Source organism: Schistocerca nitens, chromosome 1, assembly GCF_023898315.1.
Source record: "Schistocerca nitens isolate TAMUIC-IGC-003100 chromosome 1, iqSchNite1.1, whole genome shotgun sequence".
Lineage (NCBI taxonomy): Eukaryota > Metazoa > Arthropoda > Insecta > Orthoptera > Acrididae > Schistocerca > Schistocerca nitens.
In genome coordinates, this window is record NC_064614.1 from 152,122,301 (window position 1) to 152,147,591 (window position 25,291).

Below are 25,291 nucleotides of genomic sequence, written 5' to 3' on the forward strand. Positions count from 1 at the left end.
ACAAATTGCACAACTGCTTCCTTAATTACGATGTTAAATTGGTGCTCTGATTCATAATGAACTTCTCTGTAACACCGAACTTTAATAGCCAGTTGTTCGCTATTGCCTGTGCTACCATGTCAGCTTACTGATTCAGGGCAGCAACAATTCTCACATAGCGCCAAGCGCCAATGTTATCTAGTATCGGCAGAAGATAGCAGTTCACCCCTGGTGTCCGGTCAGAAGGTCCTGAACTCTCCATCCCAATCATTATAAAACGTTTACTCACCTCTAGTGACAGGTAACTTTCGCACTGGAATATGTTGCTGGCTTAACTCTGCCCACTGTCCACATGGCACGCAGTTTCTTAGCATAATTGTTCACACCTTTTCTATGTGTGCATCACCAGTGATATTGAGCTAGTATTCACTCCTTGGTCCTTTGCCTCCGTCCCCCTGACTGGATAATACGTGGTCATGTGCCTGTTTTAGTACTTCTTCACGCAACGGAATTGTAATCACAACACATGGGCCAAGCTTTTACATCCTGCGTAATACACCATCATGTATAATGAACTGCAGCTGCATTCCAAATAGTTTGCAATCCCCATCTGCAGCTTGCGCTCTGTGACTCTGCAATGTTACGACAAACTGTCCATAATACACCAGTATCCCTATTGAGGCTGCCTGCATTACAGGGATTTTTACCAGGTTTACAAACAACTTCTAAATTCACTTAGTTTCTGTGCTAAGTTAGTGAGCCTACTAGATGGATCCTTTAATACAAACACTCATTTCAACATCGTGAGATCTGTGATTACGTTAAACTTTTTTATACAAACTGCAGCAGAAGTATGTGGCACCATATATGAGGCTCAGCATGTCCTTTACTTTTGGAGAATTGTTCTTCTCAACTTTGTCTAATTGTTACCTTGGTTAGGTTATGGGATGTTCATTCGCTTCTACCTCTTTCATTAAAACAGAGTCTAGTGTATGATGTTTAGTGTCCCATCATAATATGGAATCCTATTTTTAGTTCAGAAATACCATTACTGGCCTAGTAGTCAGCAATTTCTTCGGCTTTTCTAATGAAGCATCGCATTTTTATGTCCAGTTTAACCTTACATCTTTTGTCAATAAGAGCACGAGAGGTCTGCTAAACCTGGGAGAAATTTCCTCTTACATTTCACTAATTTCAAAAACCAATGCAACTCCTCTCCTCCCTGCACTGCTGGAAATTCTGGAAGGTGTTCAGCCTTCTAGAATCCGTCCATACCCTCTCATGAATAATTCGGTGTCCTAAAAATGGAAAAATCCAGGATAGAATAATGACAGTATTATGAAAAGGATAAATTGCTACTCGCCTTATAGTGGAGATGTTGAGTTGCAGACACACACATGAAAAAGACCACTAAACAAGTAAGTTTTCGGCCAAAAGGCCTTCTTCTGAAATAGACAAAATACGCACACATACACGCACACACACACACAAACACGCACACACGCACGCACACACACACACACACACACACACACACACACACACACACACACACACAACTCACAAACACACACACATGACCACTGTCTCTGGCCACAGAGGTGTTTGTGTGAATGTGTGGGTGTGTGTGTGTTTGTGTGAATGTGTGTGTGTGTGTGTGTGTGTTTGTGTGTGTGTGTTTGTGTGTGTGTGTGTGTGTGTGTGTGTGTATTTGTGTTCGTTGTCTACTTCAGCAGAAGAAGGCCGTTTGGCCGAAAGCTTGCTTGTTTAGTGGTTTTGTTGTGCCTGTTTGCGACTCAACATCTCCACTCTATGGTGAGTAGCAATTTATCCTTTTCATAATACTACATGTGCTAAGTAATTTACTTCCTGCAGTGCAAACTAACACTTTTCTGTGCTAAGGTTTATGTTTGCTGAGTATATTCCCTTTAACACCAGCATACACGCCCCTCTGTATCTCTAGCAATCACAAGGATCTCGTCCAGATAAACGATACAGTACTTTAAATTTAATCCACTCCACACTCCATCCGTGAAACGCTGAAATGTGGCTAGTGCGTACTTCATGTTAAACAGCATATGCCGACACTGGTAATGAGCTCAAGGTTCAATGCTGTTTTCAGCTAATGATATCCACTCCTTAGATCTATAGTGAAAATATACCTACAATGCCACAAATTGTCCAGTATTTCTGTTATATTCAGGATTGGGTATATGTCTGTAATTGAATGACTATTGAGGCATCTATAGTCACAGCTAAACCTCTACTCCTTCGTTTCATTCACTCTCTTTTCTCTTTTGGTACTACCACTACAGGATCACCTCATGGACTGTAGTTTCCTCAATGTTGCCATTACACAGTTGCTGGTTAATAGGCTCCATCATTATGTGATGCGGCGCAGACTACACCAGTGATTCACACCAGCTGGCCCGATCCTCTACAATGGTAGCATTTGATGTCAACGGAAAAAATGATTCTCTGACTAGCCATCTGTTTCTTCTAAATCCGTTGCTGTGCCAATGGCTCCACCTAATTCTTTCAGAGATTCTGCTCTTACCTTCCTTGACACAATGGGTGGCAATGCATCTAATACCCTGTACGCTGCTTCTTGTAGAAGGATCTTATTTGTGTTGTAACTCTCCTTTAACTCACAGGGCCGGCCGCTGTAGCCGAGCGGTTCTATGCGCTTCAGTCTGGAACCGCGAGACCGCTACGGTCGCAGGTTCTAATCCTGCATTGGGCATGGATGTGTGTGATGTCCTTAGGTTAGTTAGGTTTAAGTAGTTCTACGTTCTAGGGGACTGATGACCTCAGATGTTAAGTCCCATAGTGCTCACAGGCAACTTACAGGTATTAATACTGAGTCTTCTTATTCTCTCAGTAAAACTGTTGATAGATTCTCCCCGCTTCTGTGACATACCATTTAACTGATTACACCGGTGCGTAAAGCTTTTCTTTCTTCCATGCTGCTGTAATGAACATCCCTCAGAACATGAAACGTCTGAGCGTTTCTCAGTTCCTCGTGGTACATCACATAAGTTTACACATCCCCTCTTAAACATAGTAGCTTTGCGACTGTCAACAGATTTTCACTAATACTAACGCATCGTCTCCTATCCTGTCCAGGAAAGGATTAACTAGGCTAACAGCACTATCATCTAGGATGGTCACCGATAAGCTGGACGGAAACCCTCCTCCTACAAAGCATCCAACTGCAGATATGTTTCATCTGCTCTCATTTGAACTACATGGTATAGTCATATTTCAACAGGTTCCTGACTGGTAACCAACTGTGCCTTTGATTTATACATACTGTGTGTAAACCACTGATACAACCACAATAGGACAAACACAGGGACTCTTAACCTTAGCACTACTGTAACAATTCTTGACATGCCCTTATTTTTGCACCTGTACACTCGTCACACTCCTGGCGTAATGCCCATACCTTCTGCACTTAAGGCGCATTACAGGTGATGACTGAGTACAGGGGGCACTAACACAAGTAAATTACATTTCGTACATGGAACAGGGAGCATGTCGGCGTAAGTCTCGTGCATTTCCTCTGAACTGTCCAAGACAATGCCCTCAGTAACTCTCATAATTTACTGTAAACCGAGTCCTCCAATCCAATCAAACCAACATCGCACAATATTAGAAGATAGAACAGCCACTGACCCCACTGCGCCATTGATGTTGTATGCTGGCCCAAGACGTAGCTTAGTTTCACTGGTCGCTTCTGACAGCAGTTATTACATGTCAGGGTGGTCCAAGTATGTTGTTGTTGTGGTCTTCAGTCCTGAGATTGGTTTGATGCAGCTCTCCATGCTACTCTATCCTGTGCAAGCTTCTTCATCTCCCAGTACCTACTGCAGCCTACATCCTTCTGAATTTGCTTAATGTATTGATCTCTCGGTCTCCCTCTACGATTTTTACCCTCCACGCTACCCTCCAATGCTAAATTTGTGATCCCTTGATGCCTCAGAACATGTCCTACCAACTGGTCCCTTCTTTTTGTCAAGTTGTGCCACAAACTCCTCTTCTCCCCAATTCTATTCAACACCTCCTCATTAGTTATGTTATCTACCCATCTAATCTTCAGCATTCTTCTGTAGCACCACATTTCGAAAGCTTCTATTGTCCTCTTGTCCAAACTATTTATCGTCCATGTTTCACTTCCATACATGGCTACACTCCATACAAATACTTTCAGAAACGACTTCGTGACACTTAAATCTATAACCGATGTTAACAAATTTCTCTTCTTCAGAAACGCTTTCCTTGCCATTGCCAGTCTACATTTTATATCCTCTGCACTTCGACCATCATCAGTTATTTTGCTTTCCAAATAGCAAAACTCCTTTACTACTTTAAGTGTCTCATTTCCTAATCTAATTCCCTCAGAATCACCCGACTTAATTCAACTACATTCCATTATCCTACTTTTGCTTTTGTTGATGTTAATCTTATACCCTCCTTTCAAGACACTGTCCATTCCATTCAACTGCTCTTCCAAGTCCTTTGCTGTCGCTGACAGAATTACAATGTCATCGGCGAACCTCAAAGTTTTTATTTCTTCTCCACGGATTTTAATACCTACTCCGAAATTTTATTTTGTTTCCCTTACTGCTTGCTCAATATACAGATTGAATAGCATCGGGAAGAGGCTACAACCGTGTCTCACCCCCTTCCCAACCACTGCTTCCCTTTCATGTACCTCGACTCTTATAACTGCCATCTGGATTCTGTACAAATTGTAAATAGCCTTTCGCTCCCTGTATTTTACCCCCGCCACCTTCAGAATATTCCGGTATATTGGCCGTAATTCGTCAACGTGGTGTCTCGGGAACGTTGACTGAGCAGCAGGTATGAAGAACCTGTTCCTCATCCATCATGGTATCATAATTGCAGTGGTAACGACAACATCTCACATTCAGTATAATTCATACAGCGGCTGAAGACAGCTCCTCAGAGGCATGCGACGTCCCTGGGTGATGCTGGCCCCAAGAAAGCACGCATCAGCATCGGGTGGCAAACGCCGCAAGGACGTCACGCTGATAACGCGGTCACTTTTTTATGGATAATGCGGAAGGTCCACAAAGAGCACCGTTGAGTTATACGCTAAAAGGTATCCCAACAGATGGCGTCGAGCAGTGTGCAAAAAGTTATTATTAGAAGGACACTGATACTCCATGCGGAAGATAAAAGGCAAACCTCCAGTAGGACGAATGGACGAAATAGGTTTTCTTGCAGCTGTTTCTCATGTCTCACCTGTTAGCTCCAGAGAAACTGCGAGTGCCTCTGGAATAAGTCAGCCTACGATTGTTCACACTTTGTGTGGAAACAACTTCCAGCCACATCATGAGCCACTTCACCAGCAGAAAACCAGCGGAACTACAGAATACACATGGAATTCTCCCCTTCGGTTCTGTTGCAACACCAGGACAGTAGCTTCTTTCTTCAAAGAATTCTCTTATACATCTTCATCCATACTCCGCAAGCCATCTGACGGTGTGTGGTGGAGGGTAACTTGAGTACCTCTATCGGTTCTCCCTTCTATTCCAGTCTCGTATTGTTCGTTGAAAGAAAGATTGTCGGTATGCCTCCGTGTGGGCTCTAATCTCTCTGACTTTATCCTCATGGTCTCTTTGCGAGATATACGTAGATGCGAGCAATATACTGCTTGACTCCTCGGTGAAGGTATGTTCTCGAAACTTCAGCAAAAGCCCGTACCGAGCTACTGAGCGTCTCTCCTGCAGAGTCTTCCACTGGAGTTTATCTATCATCTCCGTAACGCTTTCGTGATTACTAAATGATCCTGTAACGAAACGCGCTGCTCTCCTTTGGATCTTCTCTATCTCTTCTATCAACCCTATCTGGTACGGATCCCACACTGCTGAGCAGTATTCAAACAGTGGGCGAACAAGCGTATTGTAACCTACTTCCTTTGTTTTAGGATTGCATTTCCTTGGGATTCTTCCAATGAATCTCATTCTGGCATCTGCTTTACCGACGATCAACTTTATATGATCATTCCATTTTAAATCACTCCTAATGTGTACTCCCAGATAATTTATGGAATTAACTGCTTCCAGTTGCTGACCTGCTATACTGTAGCTAAATGATAAAGGACATTACACTTGTGTACATTGAGATTCAATTGCCATTCCCTGCACCATGCGTCAATTCGCTGCAGATCCTCCTGCATTTCAGTACAATTTTCCATTGTTACAACCTCTCGATATACCATAGCATCATCCGCAAAAAGCCTCAATGAACTTCCGATGTTATCCACAAGGTCATTTATATATATTGTGAATAGCAACTGTCCTACGAAACTCCCCTGCGGCACACCTCAAATCACTCTTACTTCGGAAGACTTCTCTCCATTGAGAATGACATGCTGGTTTCTGTTATGTAGGAACTCTTCAATCCAGTCACACAATTGGTCTGATAGTCCATACGCTCTTACTTTATTCATTAAACGATTGTGAGGAACTGTATCGAACGCCTTGCGGAAGTCAAGATACACGGCATCTAACGGGACATGAAAGGGAAGCAGCAGTTGGGAAGGGAGTGAGACAGGGTTGTAGCCTCTCCCCGATGTTATTCAATCTGTATATTGAGCAAGCAGTAAAGGAAACAAAAGAAAAATTCGGAGTAGGTATTAAAATCCACGGAGAAGGACAGCAAAGGACTTGGAAGAGCAGTTGAATGGAATGGACAGTCTCTTGAAAGGAGGATATAAGATGAATATCAACAGCAAAACGACTATAATGGAATGTAGTCGAATTAAGTCGGGTAATGCTGAGGGAATTAGATTAGGAAATGAGACACTTAAAGTAGTAAACGAGTTTTGCTATTTGGGGAGCAAAATAACTGATGATGGTCGAAGTAGGGAGGATATAAAATGTAGACTGGCAATGGCAAGGAAAGCGTTTCTGAAGAAGAGAAATTTGTTAACATCGAGTATAGATTTAAGTGTCAGGAAGTCATTTCTGAAAGTATTTGTATGGAGTGTAGCCATGTATGGAAGTGAAACATGGACGATAAATAATTTGGACAGGAAGGGAATAGAAGCTTTCAAAATGTGGTGCTACAGAAGAATGCTGAAGATTAGATGGGTAGATCTCATAACTAATGAGGAGGTGTTGAATAGAATTGGGGAGAAGAGGAGTTTGTGGCACAACTTGACAAGAAGAAGGGACCGGTTGGTAGGACATGTTCTGAGGCATCAAGGGATTACAAATTTAGCATTGGAGTGCAGTGTGGAGTGTAAAAATCGTATATGGAGACCAATAGATGAATACACTAAGCAGATTCAGAAGGACGGAGGTTACAGTAAGTACTGGGAGATGAAGAAGCTTGCACAGGATAGAGTAGCATGGAGAGTTGCATCAAACCAGTCTCAGGACTGAAGATCACAACAACAACCTGGGAACCCGTGTCTATGGCCCTCTGAGTCTCGTGGACGAATAGCGCGAGCTGGGTTTCACACGATCCTCTTTTTCGAAACCCTTGCTGATTCCTACAGAGTAGATTTCTGGTTTCCAGAAAAGTCATTATACTCGAACATAATACGTGTTCCAAAATTCTACAACTGATCGACGTTAGAGATATAGGTCTATAGTTCTGCACATCTGTTCGACGTCCCTTCTTGAAAACGGGGATGTCCAGTGGCCTTTTCCAATCCTTTGGAACGCTACGCTGTTCTAGAGACCTTCGATCCACCGCTGCAAGAAGGGGGGCAAGTTCCTTGGCGTGCTCTGTGTAAAATCTAACTAGTATGCCATCAGGTCCAGCGGCCTTTCCTCTTTTGAGCGATTTTAATTGTTTCTCTATCCCTCTGTCATCTATTTCTATATCTACCATTTTGTCTTCGGTGCGACAATCTAGAGAAGGAACTACAGTGCAGTCTTCCTCTGTGAAACTGCTTTGGAAAAAGACATGTAGTATTTCGGCCTTTAGTCAGTCATTCTCTGTTTCAGTACCATTTTGGGCACAGAGTGTCTGGACATTTTGTTTTGATCCATCTACAGCTTTGACATAAGACCAACATTTCTTATACCACTCTCGAACAGCGTGCTGCAAAAACTAACTCCTATGTCTTTCCGTGCGAGGTAGGATTTCCCTTATTTTGTGACGATGATCATTTCTCCCTATGTCGGTCGGCATCGACAAAATATCTTCCCATTCGGAAGAGAACGTTGACGATTGAAATTTCGTGAGAAGTTCCCGCCGCAAATTGAAACGCCTTTGTTGTTATGCTGTCCGCCCTGTATCATGTCAGTGACACTCTCTCACCTACTTCTCGATAATACAAAACGTGCTGCCCTTCTTTGAACTTTCTCGATGTACTCCGTTAATCTTACCTGTTAAGTATCCAACACCACGCAGTAATACTCTTAAAGAGGACGGACAAGCGTAGTGTAGGCAGTCTATTTAGAAGATCTGTTGCATCTTCTAAGTGTTCTACCAATAAAACGCAGTCTTTCGTTCACCTTGCCGACAGCATTTATCTGAACTAGTCGTCAGATTTTGGAAAGCGGAACGCCGTCAAATGTCTCGTTCAGAACTACGGTACCAGGGTGTCCGAAAAGTCTTTCCCTGATTACATTAACTGATAACTCAGGCTAGAAGTAAGACACAAATATGAAACTGGTGTCTAATTGTTTACAATCTATCAAAGTTTTTTACACACATCACTAAACTTTCACGTGAGCACCCTTGGTAACACGTAGCACATTTAGGCGATTTTCAATTTCCGTCCACACATTAGCCAAGATCACAGGAGGGATCGATTCAACGACTGTGGTTATCCGTTGCCGCAGGGTTTCAAGATCAGGTACACGTGTTCGGTAGACCTCGTCTTTGACATAAAAGGAAGTCTGATGGGGTTAGGTCAGGAGATCGTGGAGGCCAAACCGTTGACCCATCACGACCAATCCATCGCCCAGGAAAGGTCATATCGAGATAGGCACGGACGTCCAAACCCCAATGAAGCGGTGCACCGTCTTGCTGAAACAAGACATCGAGGTGATACTGAAGCAGCTGAGGAACAGCATACAGTTGCAACATGTTCAGATACACTGCAGATGTGATGGTAGCCTCAGCGAAGAAGAATGGCCCGATAATTCGATCGTGCAATAGCGCGCACCAAACATTCACCTTCGCACTGCCTCTGGTGCACTCCATGACCTCGCCAGGGGGTTGCGAACCCCAAATGCGCACATTATGGCGGTTCACTACTCCACTGACAAAAAAGGTCGCTTCGTCGGAAAAGGCAATTCGTCTGAGATAACCAACATCATCCTCAATACGTGATAGCATTTCGACCTCAAAGTCATATCGACGTGTACTGTCATTGGGCAACAAGGCCTGAACAATTTGCACTTTGTATGCGCGAAACAATAAACGTTTGCCGTAAAACGTCATGCAGAGAGCTTTTTGGCATCTGTAATTCACGTGAGGCCCTGCGCACCGATTTCTTCGGACTTCGCAGAAAAGACTGCCTTACAGCTTCCACTCTGTCTGCTGAGGTTCTTGGTCGACCAGACCTCGGAGGGTCAGCAACCGATCCTGTGTTCTTGAACTTCTCATACCAGGCTTTAATGCTATTGACATCAGGTGGATTCCTTCCAAATGTTGTCTGGAAGTGTCTCTGCACTGTGGTTGGTGATCTTGTCTCAAGGTACCACAGGACACACTGTGCCTTCTCCTGGTTGGTTAACATGGCTTCTTCGGCACTGCACCTCATCCACTACTTATGTACTGCGAACCTAAAACAGAACAAAAACTTCGATAGTTGTAAACAATTCGACACAAGTTTCATATTTGTATCTTACTTCTAGCCTGAGTTATCAATTTATGTCATCAGGGAAAGTCTTTTCGGACACCCTGTAGTATACTCCTGTTTGAAAACGAGAAATTGTAATTAATAAATTTATGGAATGGCATTGTACGTCATTTAGCGAGGACTCTTCATCGTTTGAAAACATTATTACGGTATCTTCAGGAACAAACAGGTGAAGAGCTTAGCTGTATAGCCTTGTATACCAACCGCAAATAAAAATAGAGTAAGCCATTGTGTGAGGCACCGGTTGTGACAGCGTGGTCGTTACGTGGTTCCAGTGGCTCAACAGGACCACAGCGAGCACGACTGCCTGGCGGTGATCGTGCTGACGCATGGCGAGCGCGGCGGCAGGCTGGATGCGAAGGACAGGGAGTACGACGCCAGGAGGCTGTGGGAGCCCTTCACAGCCAACAGCTGTCGCACTCTCGCTGGAAAGCCCAAGCTCTTCTTCATTCAGGTAGGCTGCCCGTCAGCTCTGTTTACTTCCATTATTTATGTCGTACTACAAACAAGATTTTCAGTTAGTAATATACACTGATAAGCCTGGAACTTTATGGCCACCGACCTACTATCGATATAAACCCGTCCAGGTGATAGCAGCGCCACCTAATGAGGAATTACTGTTAATCAGACACACGCACGGCGCATTTACACTACTGGCCATTAAAATGCTACACCACGAAGATGACGTGCAACAGACGAGAAATTTAAGCGACAGGAAGAAGATGCTGTGATATACAGACGATTAGCTTTTCAGAGCATTCACACAAGGTTGGCGCCAGTGGCGACAGCTACAACGTGCTGACATGAGGAAACTTTCCAACCGATTTCTCATACACAAACAGCAGTTGAGCGGCATTGCCTGGTGAAACGTTGTCGTGATACCTCGTGTAAGGAGGAGAAATACGTACCATCACGTTTCCGATTTTGATAAAGGTCGGATTGTAGCCTATCGCGATTGCGGTTTATGGTATCGCGACATTGCTGTTCGCGTTGGTCCAGATCCGATGACTGTTAACAGAATATGGAATCGGTGGGTTCAGCAGGGTAATACGGAACGCCGTACTGGATCCAACGGCCTCGTATCACTAGCAGTCGAGATGACAGGCATCTTATCCGCATGGCTGTAACGGGTCGTGCAGCTACGTCTCGATCTCTGAGTCAACAGATGGGGACGTTTGCAAGACAACAACCATCTGCACGAACAGTTCGACGACGTTTGCAGCAGCATGTACTATCAGCTTGGAGACCATGGCTGCGGTTACCCTTGACGCTGCATCACAGACAGGAGCGCCTGCGATGGTGTACTCAACGACGAACCTGGCTGCACAAATGGCAAAACGTCATTTTTCCGGATGAATCCAGGTTCTGTTTACAGCATCATGATGGTCGCATCCGTGTTTGGCGACATCGCGGTGAACGCACATTGGAAGCGCGTATTCGTCATCGCCATACTGGCGCATCACCTGGCGTGATGGTATGGGGTGCCAGTGGTTACACGCCTCGGTCACCTCTTGTTCGCATTGACGGCACTTTGAACAGTGGACGTTACATTTCAGATGTGTTACGACCCGTGGCTCTACCCTTCATTCGATCCCTGCGAAACCCTACATTTCAGGAGGGTAATGCACGACCGCATGTTTCAGGTCCTGTACGGGCCCTTTGTGGATACAGAAAATGTTCGACTGCTGCCCTGGCCAGCACATTCTCCAGATCTCTCACCAATTTAAAACGTCTGAACAATGGTGGCCGAGCAACTGGCTCGTCGCAATACGCCAATCACTACTCTTGATGAACTGTGGTATCGTGTTGAAGCTGCATGGGCAGCTGTAGCTGTACACGCCGTCCAAGCTCTGTTTGACTCAATGCCCAGGCGTATCAAGGCCGTTATTACGGCCAGAGGTGCTTGTACTGGGTACTGATTTCTCAGGATCTATGCACCCAAATTGCGTGATAATGTAATCACGTGTCAGTTCTAGTATAATATATTTGTCCAATGAATACCCATTTATCATCTGCATTTCGTCTTGGTGTAGCAATTTTAGTGGCCAATAGCGTAGTATGAGTGAGCATGCTGCCCGTGTGCAGAATTGGGAAGGCAGGCCTTCTCTTAGTTTGATAGAGGGCAGATCATGATGGCGCGGAGCCTCGGCGCGACCATTTCGAAAACGGCACGACTTGTCGGGTGTTCGAGGAGTGCTGTGCTGAGTGTCTTCCACACGTGGCCAAACCAAGGTGCAACCACGTCCAAGCGTCGTCGGGTTGGGCGGCCACCCCTCATTACAGATGTCGGACGTCGTAGGCTGGGCAGACTGGTAAAACAAGACAGGTGGTGAACTGTGGCGGAACTAACATCAGACTTTAATGCTGGATGGAGTGCAAGTGTGTCTGAACACACTCCTAACGATGGGCCCCCACTGTCGACAACTCATGCATGTGCCAATGTTGACACCTCAACATCGGCAACTACGACTAAAATAGGCACGTGTCCATCAGCACTGGCCATTGGCGCAGTGGCAGAGCGTTGCATGGTCAGATGAATCCCGATACTGAACCGTAATTTTACTTTCAAAATCTTTTCTTAAAGAATTACTTTATTTACTGGCGATTCATCAAGAACATTGACACATTTAATCACCCTAGGTGAGCGTGGAAGTAGTTGCCATAAAGCAACTGATGGAAAATGCACCTTTAACAGATGTGAATTTTCGAAATATCAAGTCACAATTTAACAAATGTGAATTTTATTCCTAAAGGCCTTTTCAAAACAGACATAAAATTATAAGCAGAAAAGCACCCTCGAAATATCAAGTTACAGTTTTATTTTGAGGCAAGAACAATATTAACAGTAGGAGCCCTTGGAATGAGAAGCTTGCCTGCTCCCTCTCATCACGGCCGTAGTCATAACCGCTCACAACAACCTCTCAAAGAGTACACTGGTGCAAATCTGCAACACACCAGATTACTTTAAACAAAAATTTTAACAACTCATACAAACATGTAAACTATGCACCCCGTAAGAGGAATGGAAATGGTACAACCCTCAAATTATTTGCCACTGAAAGTGCAATTTTTAAAAAATTGTTTTAGGACTATTACGGTGGAAGGGTGGCAAGCTTATAACCTAAAATGACTATTTAAATAAAACCCATAAAATGCAGACTTACATAAAATGTACAACATGCTCTACATTACACATATACCACCTCGCAAGATGATAAGCAATTCGGCCTTTAAGCAATAATATCGTTAACACCGAATCCGACAAACATGACAGAGGCAGTTATTAACGTACGGCAGACCGACAGACAGACACTAACTGCCTAACAAATGCCGACGAGAGACAAACAAGCAAGCTGGGGACGAGAGACTGACCAAGAACACAAGTAGAATTTTACAAGTAAATGAAACAATATATCCGCAATCAGTTAACTTCTAATAAACGGCGATGTATAGCGAAGACCTGGCGCAGCACCCTCAAACATTCTCCCGAACCGTCCGCTGCCAGCCGCTTCAACGGACGCAGGAAGGCGCGCCGATCTCCTGTCTCACGGCGTTGCAACTCGTATCGGCCAGACTGATGTCGTAGGTTGGCTCCTGTCGCTCTCGTGCCGGCCGCGAAACCCTTACGTCTCGCTATACGGCGCGGCCCACTGGACTCACGTGGCGACCTCACATGCGCCGACGCTCCAGGCGGACAAGTCATCTCGTGTCTCTGTACGCGACCGACCAACCGATCGATCCAACCGCCAATGACCATTGCCTGAGCAAACTCGAGCAGACTGGCGGCTTAACACATGCTAGCACACCGGACGACAGACAGACACTGACTGCTGACCCAAACTGACCCGGCTGACCAACTGCCCAGACTCGCCCCCCTCCTAGTGCCGGCTTTTTATCCAGACATACTAGAACTCCAAATGACGAACAGACACTAACTGCCACACACTGAGCCGGATGACCAACTGACCAGACTCGTTGAGACTGAGAGACTGCCCCTCTATGGAGTTTTTTTTTTTTTTTGTTTCTTTGTTGTGATTTCATTCCCCTGCTCCATATGGGCAGGGGAGGGCTGTCAGCGGCACAGTCTGCCGCTCTTCAGCCGAGTGACATGACAACTTAAAATAAGAATAAAATGTTACATACATAAGGCGATAAAAAAGGGGAACTTAAAACAGAATAATAGGAGAAAATGGAGGCAAAAATAGACTGACATGGAGTAGGTCATGGAGGACAGTTAAAAAAGTCACCAGAAAGTTAAAAAACACAGGTGGTGACTCTTAAAACACAGAGAAGACACTGAATGGACATGCACAGGTTAAAAGTCGGCCACAGTATTAAAAACACTCCAGAACAACAAACTTAAAACCCACTTGGAGCACACACAACGAAGAATATAAAACTACCAGGTGGAACCTGCCGAGGGAAAGGTCAGAGAGTATGAAAAAGGAGGGGAGAGCAAGAGGCAGCAGGGGAAGCGGCGGGATGAAGAGTGGAGGGGCATCAGTGGGTACACGAAGAGGCAGGAGACACGTGGGGCGGGAGGTGAAGAGGGAAGACAGGGCAGGAGTGGGTTCAGAGACACTGAAAGGGGGCACAAGAGAGGGAGGGGGAGTAGGAGGGGGGAGGGTGCCTCTACCGAGCTCACAGCGCCCCTTAAATGCACGTGAACAGGCAACTTTTCCCTTTTCCCACCAGAGGGGCACACCAAAGCTGCGACTGCCACAGCGGCGCCACCGCCAGAAACGGAGGGCGACTGCTTTACAAAATGGTTCAAATGGCTCTGAGCACTATGGGACTCAACTGCTGTGGTCATTAGTCCCCTAGAACTTAGAACTACTTAAACCTAACTAACCTAAGGACATCATACACATCCATGCCCGAGGCAGGATTCGAACCTGCGACCGTAGCAGTCGCACGATTCCGGACTGCGCGCCTAGAACCGCGAGACCACCGCGGCCGGCGACTGCTTTACACTACGCGCTGCGGCGCGCTCTTCAAAAGAGCAAATTTTACTATGGCTCAAATACATTCTTCATGAAGCCGATGGGAGGGCGCGAATCCGTCGTCTCCCAGGAGAACAGCTACTTCACACCTGTACTGCGGGACGGAGACAGACTGGCGGCGGCTCCATTATGCTCTGGGGAACATTCACATGGGCATCCATTGGTCCAGCGGAGCTTTGCAAGGCACCATGACGGCCAAGCAGTATCGTACACTGAATGCAGACCGCGTACACCCCTTCAAGATGATCTTGTTTCCCGAAGGCAATGGCATTTTTCAACAAGATAATGCGCCATGCCACAAGGCCAGGAGTGTGATGGATCGGTTCGAGAAAGACACTGATGAACTCCAAGTGATGTGCTGGCCTCCAACTCGCCGTAGGAATCCGTCTGGGATGTGACTGAACGTCGTGTCCGAGCCCATCGTCCATCTCCCCAGAATTTACGGGAATTAGGTGATTTGTACGTGCAAATGTGGTGCCAACTCCCTCCAGAGACCTACCAAGGCTGCATTGTAGCGACTAATCGCTGCTCTTATCCATGCCAAAGGTGGACATACAGCTACTAGGTAGGTGGTCGTCATCTTCTGGCTATTCAGTGTATACAGCCAATTGGTTGAATGATGTTCATTCGTAATAGGCCTTGTCCAGGTTTCAGTACTACTAGAGATATCTCCTTCAGAATGAATGAAATCTTCAATAGTGTTTTAAACATTTTTTTTCTTTATTATTAATATTTGAGGTACTGACATGGGAAACGTAGTAAGTCAAAACAAATCATTTTTCAGATTTGTTATCGAAAAGGAAGTGAGACATGTCGCCAGTGGCACAGAAGAAGCAGAATGTCGAAGTTGTCAGCCGTTGCGTTCTTACGAACGATGCGAGATGGCGCTTGTTACACAAAGTGAGCTGGCGTGGGTTTGGAAGTAAGCCAAGAAGCCACAGAGATACCAGGGTTTACTCTGTAACCAACCGTTCATTACTGTGTTATTGATTCGATAGTAACGTTACTAGGAGTTGTTAGAACGACAAAATGACTCCCAAACTTGTTCCATTCACGTATCTCTGATTGTGTGGTGTGCGAAATGCGTGGGCCAAAATAAAAATTGGATGGTTTTGACGGGTTTAACCTACTCAGTGGACAACGGTATGGTTGAAAATGTCAATTTGTGACTTCTAGTATCGGAGTATTCGTAGATGCCTTGTCTCCCAGATTTCGGAATAATAGAGAAGAGAAGAGAAAGAAGATTTCACAACCAATGACTCCTCACACAATAGCTGATATGATTAGAGGAGCGCAGCATGTACAGCCATTCAATGTTGTAAAGATGTCGGAGGAACATTTCTATGATTTCGCCTCGGCATGCGGTATATTATTGCATGCAGAACTAGTTAAGGTCAGTTCTGCTTCTTGGAATAGAATTGCGAGGGATAAGCTGTCCATTGTACGAATAAAAGATTCATACAATGAAATGTAACCGTGGGGGGGGGGGGGAGCACGAAATTTTGAAAAAGCGTAAATTCAGCTAGAATTAAAAAAAACTTCTTGGCGATTTTGGACTACATGGAAGTCAAATATCGCGCATTTCACCGCAATATTTGTACACCATAATTATATTTCTTATAAAAATGTGCAGCTTGCTGTAAATATATAACCATTTGGTAAATACAACTTCATTTTTCATAATGTCAAACCAGTGTTTTGCTTCTCCTCTCAAATTTGCCTTCATAACTTACTCCCTTCCCCATGTCAACGCCTCGAGAAGAAAATCTAAATAAGATGAAAGAATAATAAACATAAATGTGAGATATACACAATGAATTAGAAAAATTTTAAGGCGAAAATGAAATGGAAGTTTTTGTACATACGAGACATGACTTCCTTCGCTTTCAGTTAAAAACAGTTGCCATAAAATGTAAAAAAACAGACACACGGCAAAATTACATTGAAAAACATATTTAATAATCTTGGTGGGGAACACTGATGTTAAGAAGAAACACGTCTGTGGCACTAAAGCTGAAGGACCTGCCCTGGCGTGGGTAGTCTAATGTTGAATCGGAATGGCTGGTCGTCAAGGAGGGCACAACGGAGGTAGTATATAGATGGAGGAAAGCGATAACCGCTCAGCCGTATGAAACACGTAACTGAAGCGGTAATACAACAGTGAGACATACATTTTCGGGTCTTAAATAGAAAAAAATTGTACGTAGTCTAAAGGCAAGGACATTATAAAAGAGAATCATCATCATCAGTTATCTGCTATATTAGCAGGTCCTTTGCCTCTCCATTTTCTGCGATCCATTGCTTTCTTCTTAAGGCTGCTGTATGTTGTACCGTCCATCATGTCATTCAGTATCTGGAATCTCTTCCTTCCTCGCTTCCTTTTCTCTTCTACATAACCTTCTAAAACTGTTTTTATAAGTCCGTCATTCTTTCTTAATATATGCCCAATCCAATTTCTTTTTCTTTTCTTTATTACATCTAGTAACTGTCTTTTCTCTCGCACTCTTCTCAGTACCTCCTCATTTTTTACTCTGTCCATTCAACTTATTCTTTCCATCTTCCGCCATGTCCAGATCTCAAAAGCCTCCAGCCTTTCTCTGTCTTTTTTCCTCATAGTCCATGTTTCAGCGCCATATAGAAGAGCACTCCATACAAGACATTTTATGAGTCTCTTTCTGAGTTGTTCTCTGTCCAGGCCGCTGCAGAAGATTCTCCTTTTCTTATGAAACGCCTCTTTTGCCATTGCTATCCTTGTTTTAATTTCTGTGGTGCACTTCCAGTCGGTGTCTATCCTGCTTGCAAGATACTTAAAATGTTTCACCTGTTCTAGTGTTTCTCCATTCAGCATAATTTTTATTTCCTTATTTCCTCCTAGTGCCAATACTTATGTTTTATTTGTGTTAATTTTCATTCCATATTTTTTTCCGTTAGTTGCAATGGTGTCCACCAAATCCTGTGGCTAGAAGGACCACGTCATCAGCAAAGCTCAAACACCCTACTCTTCTTCCTCCAATTTCTACTCCTTTGTCATCTAATGAGCATTGGTCAATCATATTTTCCAAGTAGAGGTTGAAAAGAGTAGGTGATAAACAGCATCCCTGTCTTACTCCTTTTCCTAGTCTGATCCAGTTTGTACTTTCTCCTCTCACTTTAACTGAAACTTTTTGATTAAGATATAATGAGTTTATAAGTCTTCTGGTTTTCCAGTCCACTCCCTTTCCCTCATTATAGTAGCCAGCTTGTCCCAAACCAAAAGAGAATACAAAACGAATAAAATAATTTTCCTTTAAAATGACTACGACAATATGTAGCACAAACGAATAAAATGATTAATTGCAAAAATATGTGCTGAGGCAAAATAAGAAACTTTAACAAGGTATTGTTATGTGCAAAGAAGAAAAATATTCTTGTGTATACATGTATAACCAGAATACCGCACCGTCTGCATTCTAGCGGTAAGGAAATATAGGGACCGCTAAGTAAAGTTTTTTTTGCAAACCTTTATTTGTGAAGAAAGCAATGTTGCGTCTACATTTCTAAACCAACAGATGCTGAATCATGTGCGATAATAAAGTGCGTTGGTCCCGCTCTGAACCTCCTGCAAGCAGTTATTTGCCTTGGCGTTCAAAATGGCTCTGAGCACTATGGGACTTAACTTCTGAGGTCATCAGTCCTCTAGAACTTAGGACTTCTTAAACCTAACTAATCTAAGGACATCACACACACCCATTCCCGAGGCAAGATTCGAACTCTCGACCGTAGCAGTCGCGCGGTTCCAGACTATAGCGCCTAGAACCTCTCCGCCACCCCGGCCGGCACATTGACGTTCATTGATAGAGATGTTGGTTGTCCACATAAGGGATGTCAGATTCTGTTCTGAATTGGGGAGGGATCTGGTGATCTTGCTGGCGAAGGTAGAGCTTGACAAGCACGAAGAAAAAACGAGAAACTCTTGCTGTGTGCGGGCGGGCATTATCTTGCTGAAACGTAAACCCAGGATGGCTTTCCACGAACGGCAACTAAATGGGGCATACAATGTTGTCGACGTACCGCGGTGCTTTAAGGGTGCCGCGAATGACAACCAACGGGGCCCTGCTATGAAGTGAAGTGGCTCCCCGGACTTTCACTCTTGGCTGACAGTCAGTTCGAAGCGAGACTGATCAATTAAGAATTTTTTTTGAGTCATCAGTCCACTGACTGGTTTCATGCGATCGACACGAATTCCTCTACTGTGCCAATCTCTTAGTCTCAATTATGTACTCCATATCCTCAATTATTTGCTGAATGGATTCCAATCTCTTTCTTCTTCTAAAGGTTTTACACTCCCAGCTATCTCCAGTAGCATGGAAGTTATTCCCTGATGTCTTAACAGATGTCCTGCCACCCTGTCTACATCTATATCTACATCTACATCCATACTCCGCAAGCCACCTGACGGTGTGTGGCGGAGGGTACCATGAGTACCTCTATCGGTTCTCCATTCTATTCCAGTCTCGTATTGTTCATGGAAAGGAGGATTGTCGGTATTCCTCTGTGTGGGCTCTAATCTCTCTGATTTTATCCTCATGGTCTCTTTGAGAGATATACGTAGGAGGGAGCAATATACTGCTTGACTCCTCGGTGAAGGTATGTTCTCAAAACTTCAACAAAAGCCCGTACCGAGCTACTGAGCGTCTCTCCTGCAGAGTCTTCCGCTGGAGTTTATCTATCATCTCCGTAACGCTTTCGCGATTGCTAAATAATCCTGTAACGAAGCGCGCTTCTCTATCTCTTCTATCAACACTATCTGGTACGGATCCCACACTGCTGAGCAGTATTCAAGCAGTGGGCGAACAAGCGTACTGCAACCTACTTTTACCGACGATCAACTTTATATGATCATTCCATTTTAAATCACTCCTAATGCGTACTCTCAGATAATTTATGGAATTAACTGCTTCCAGTTGTTGACCTGCTATATTGTAGCTAAATGATAAAGGATCTTTCTTTCTATGTATTCGTAGCACATTACACTTGTGTACATTGAGATTCAATTGCCATTCCCTGCACCATGCGTCAATTCGCTGCAGATCCTCCTGCATTTCAGTACAATTTTCCATTGTTACAACCTCTCCATATACCACAGCATCATCCGCAAAAAGCCTCAGTGAACTTCTGATGTCATCTACAAGGTCATTTATGTATATTGTTTACAGCAATGGTCCTACGACACTCCCCTGCGGCACACCTGAAATCACTCTTACTTCGGAAGTCTTCTCTCCATTGAGAAAGACATGCTGCGTTCTGTTATCTAGGAACTCTTCAATCCAATCACACAATTGGTCTGATAGTCCATATGCTCTTACTTTGTTCATTAAACGACTGTGGGGAACTATCGAACGCCTTGCGGAAGTCAAGAAACACGGCATCTACCTGGGAACCCGTGTCTATGGCCCTCTGAGTCTCTTGGACGAATAGCGCGAGCTGGGTTTCACATGATCGTCTTTTTCGAAACCCATGCTGATTCCTACAGAGTAGATTTCTAGTCTCCAGAAAAGTCATTATACTCGAGCATAATACGTGTTCCAAAAATCTACAACTGATAGACGTTAGAGATATAGGTCTATAGTTCTCCACATCTATTCCACGTCCCTTCTTCAAAACGGGGATGACCTGTGCCCTTTTCCAATCCTTTGGAACGCTGCGCTCTTCTAGCGAATTACGGTACACCGCTGCAAGAAGGGGGGCAAGTTCCTTCGCGTACTCTGTGTAAAATCGAACTGGTATCCCATCAGGTCCAGCGGCCTTTCCTCTTTTGAGCGATTTTAATTGTTTTTCTATCCCTCTGTCATCTCTTCTTTTTCGTGGTGTTTTCCATCTATTCCTCTCCTCACCGATTCTGTGCAGATCCTCATCATTGCATACATTATCAGTCAACCTAATTTTCAACAGTCTTCTCTAGCACCACATATCAAACGCTTCGATTCCTTTCTGTTCTGATTTTCCCACAGCCGATGTTTCACTACCATACAATGCCGTCCTCCCAACGTAAATTTTCAGAATTTTTTTCCTGAAATTTTGACATTTGTTTGATATTAGCAGTCTTTTCTTGCCCAGGATGGCCCTTTTTGCCAGTTCTAATCTGTTTCTTATATTTTCTTTGTTCTGTCCGTCATGGGTTAGTTTGCTCCTAGGTAGCAGAATTCCTTAACTTCATCTACTTCGTGATCATCGACCCTGATGTTAAGTTTCTCACTGCTCTCATTTCTGCTACTTCTCATTACTTTCGCCTTTCTTCGATATGCTCTCAATCCAAATTCTGGACTCATTTAGACAGTTCATTCCATTCAGCAGATCGTGTAATTCTTCTTCACTTTCATTGAGGACAGCATTGACATCAGCGAATCTTATCGTTGATGTCCTTTCTCCTTGAACTTAAATCCCACTCTTGAACGTTTCTTCTATTGTGGCTAAGTACCCTCTGTCAACCACTTTACAGTGTTGTCCAGGTAATACATACAGATGCAGATGTAGATACATGGTTGAGATACGATCTGTTTATTGCAGGCGTGCAAAGGTCGAACCAGGGACCCTGGCACCATTGTCCGAAACTGCATCGGTGACTCAACAGATGCTGCTCCAGTTATCCCAGCCAGCTTCCAGGTGCCATCGTTCGCTGACTTCCTCATCGCCTACTCCACATTCGAAGGTGTGGTACAATGTCAACTACTAGAACATCCGTTCTTTTTTTTTTATTTTTATTAAGAGTAATCAGTTTACCAAACATACATCTATTCTATGCAGCTCAATTCTGCCCATCTAGAAATGCTACGCGAATGATAGAACTTAAAAAAATTTTTGCGTCTGTACTGCTGAGAATTTGAACAGGTAAAAACACATTCATGAACTCCCACAACAACTTTGTTCAGCAGCATTTGTACATCGAATCATTGCAAATCTTTGGGAGTGGCAAATCGGGAGGGTAACATACGAGGGCTATCCACAAAGTACATTACGTTTTCGTTTGCGTCCGTTAGGGGCGGGGCTAGCGCGGCCATCTTGGTGTCATGGCATTCCGCCGCTCAGTCGGCATCCTGCCGTGCTAGTTAGAGGTTCGTGCTGTACTCCGTTGAGTTACTGTGACAGTTTGAAATGTCAGTGTTAATTGAAAATGCCGCGAAGTGTGAAGTGCGTGCTGTAATAAGGTTTCTGACTGCAAAAAACTGTACACCGATAGAAATCTATCGGCAGCTTTGTGAAGTGTATGGGGACAACATAATCACTGAAGGTGGAGTGCATCAGTGGGTCATAAAATTTAAAAATGGCTGAACTAACGTTCACGACGAAGAGCGAAGTGGAAGACCCAGCATAGTGACTGCCGAACTTGTCGAAAAAGGCGATGCCGCGGTCTGTGAAAACCGTAATTTCACAATAACGGAACTCTCTATGAGTTTCCACAAATTTCACGAAGTTTGTTGCACGAAATCATTACCGAAAAGCTAGGTTACCACAAGTTTTGTGCAAGATGGATACCAAAAATCTTGACAGAGATTCACAAAAGTCAGCGAATGGCTGCAGCGTTAACGTTTTTGGACTCTTACGAGAAAGATGGCGACTCATTACTCGATCGCATCGTTACTGGTGACGAAACATGGGTTAAGCATGTGAACTGCGAGACAAAATTGCAGTCAATGCAGTGGGGGCACACAAATTTCCCCCAAAAACCCAAGAAATGCATGCAGACAATGTCGGCAAGGAAGGTGATGGCGACTGTCTTTTGGGACAGAAAAGGTGTGATTTTTGTGGATTTCCTGGAAAGAGGCACTGCAATAAACTCTCAAAGGTATTGCCAAACTCTGCACAACCTCAGAAGAGCAATACAAAACAAGCGCAGGGGAAAGTTGATCTTGCTGATTCACGACAACGCCCGGGCCCACACGGCAAATGCCACTTGTGAAGTTCTCGAATCTTTTAAGTGGGAGTTGTTTCCTCATTCGCCGTACAGTCCCGACCTGGCACCGAGCGACTTCCACTTATTCCCAGAAATGAAGAAGTGGTTGGCTATGCAGCGTTTTGATGACGCCACACAGCTTCAAGAAGAGGTAACCACGTGGTTGAAGGCGCAGGCGGCCTAATTTTACGACGAAGGAATTTCCAAGCTCGTCCATCGCTACTATAAGTGCCTTAATTTAAATGGCAACTATGTAGAAAAGTAGTATTTAAGTGTGGCTTTCATCTGTATATAATAAAAAAAATTTCCAATATTTTATTTATTTTTAATTCCAAAACCTAATGTACTTTGTGGATAGCCCTCGTATAATGCGTATTTTAGTCGCTGTACGCCCTTCTCGGTTGCCTGAATGTAGTGAAGTTGGGTGTGCTCTTTCTCCGCGTATTCACTGCTGTGGTTCAAGGTGGTTACTATTCAGAGGTATTTTTTCCTGCAAACGTCACTTAGAAATATAGGCGACGTAATTGTTTGTTAAAAGGTTCCATCTGGGCTCGCGCGGAATTAATCTAATGGGAGGAGGCATCTACCTGTTGCAGAAAATTCTTTTCGTCATAGTTTACTGTACCTGTGAATCCGTATATCGACTGTCTGAGCTCTTTGCTCCAATGATGTTCCACAGCTTATGTTTCTAAACCGAGTTATTATTAATGAAATTTTTACTTATAAAAGTTTCATTATTCATGGTCGTGTTTGTTAGTATCTTTGTAAAATTGAAAGGATATGACTACGTAACTTGAAATTACTTTTATCTCGTTAAAATCATTCAAGGCACATTTTAGTTTACGCAAGATCACTGCTTCAGAGGTTCATTAATACTTTTGTGATGCTTTTACTAACAAACGTTTAAAATTCCACAGAGCAGTTTTCCTTCGCCATACACAATTAAAAAAAGAAGTTGTAATTCGACTTCATTGTGTTCTTCTCATTAAATCACACACAGTACATGACAAAAGTTTCTGCCACAGTCAACGATAACATGTTCGATGCTGTGAATGGGTCGGCAGATGGACGTATATACAGTTACAATGAAACGTTTTCCTTTTTAAAATATGTACACTAATTAAGGGGCAGCGACCCAGGCGAGTTCTGGTGCATCTACATCTGTGGGCTCGCTGTCGGCTGGTAGATTTTCAGCGATCGTCGCTCTCAGGCCAGTTACGAACGAAGTACGGTATACGATGCTGCTCTCCACTGTCCCCACCTGGTGCCATGAAACAGAAAACACGAAACAGAAAACGATTACGTACTTCAGTTAACTGTTTCGGAGTGAAAACGTTAGAAACTTCGCAGAGAAAGAAAGAAGCTGACCTAATTGTCGCACTGTTGAACATGGAGCTCCGTAGCAGACAGAATGTATGAATTCTCCTCCCTTACTGATTAAAAGTAAAAAAAAAAAAATAATTCTGTTAATTGATGCAGAAATTTGGTTTAGAACATATACACAGCGACGTTGCCCAAGCGGAGCACAAAATAAGTAAATAAATAAATGAACAAGTAAATTGTGGTCAGGTTTTTGAAGGTCTATTTGTTGGCTGGTTCAATGCTGAAATTTGTCAAACTTATGTCAGAGAAGCACTCGACCCAAAGGACAGGAAATAAGGCTCAAAAATATTATAGTTCAAGAATGCATTTGCAGATGATCAAAAAATTGAAGAGACTAACAAAAATTAAGAACCTATTAGGGAGGTGGTTCTTGATCAAACTGAAGGACTTAAAGAAAACGTAGAAAATCTTCCATATAACTGCTATGTAAAAGAAGATAGTGTATTAGTTGAAGAAAGAGCAAATGAAGAAGAATCCAATGAAAGTAGTAGTAATATTGTCTTTTCTGACATCTGTCAGTGACCTTTGACTGTCTTGGAAATCTAACAGTTGAGTCATCAAAATAATGACAAAAAATTTAAAAACAAATATTACTCATTCATGTTTGTTTAACAGACAACGAGATAAAAAAAAGCGTTAAGTAACAGTTAACGTCTGACACCTTCTGTATCAGCCACTGCGTGAGAATGTTTGTAGGACTTGGATGGCACATTCAACTAAAAATCACAGTTTGTACTATTATTGTTGCAGTCTCTTTACCACAGGCACGAGTTTGAACAACGCATATACTCGTAATTTGTTAAAAGTTTTCAAGCCCCACTAGAAATCTGCCAACCCTCTGCCTCGTAGCTGCGTCAATTGTGTGCCGCCCTAGCTGCATCCGGACTGTCCTAATCACCTGGCTCTACCTGTTCCCTGGACTCGGCCGAGCTGGCCGTGGTGGCCGAGCGGTTCTAGGCGCTCAGTCCGCAACCGCGCGACTGCTACGGTCGCAGGTTCGAATCCTGACTCGGGCATGGATGTGTGTGATGTCCTTAGGTTAGTTAGGTTTAAGTAGTTCTAAGTTCTAGGGGACTGATGACCACAGCTGTTAAGTCCCATAGTGCTCAGAGCCATTTGACTCGGCCGAACTCCGCCCGC

General features: G+C 43.8%; 1 protein-coding gene across 1 annotated transcript in view; it reads left to right on the forward strand.

The window, feature by feature from the left end:
• The window catches only part of LOC126243764 (caspase-1-like), a 149,263-nt gene that overhangs the window by 95,515 nt on the left and 28,457 nt on the right, over positions 1–25,291 (forward strand). Inside the window, exons 4-5 of the mRNA XM_049948186.1 lie at positions 10,111–10,289; positions 21,385–21,526. Of these exons, the coding sequence (XP_049804143.1) occupies positions 10,111–10,289; positions 21,385–21,526 (321 nt within the window). The remainder of the gene's footprint in view (positions 1–10,110; positions 10,290–21,384; positions 21,527–25,291) is intronic.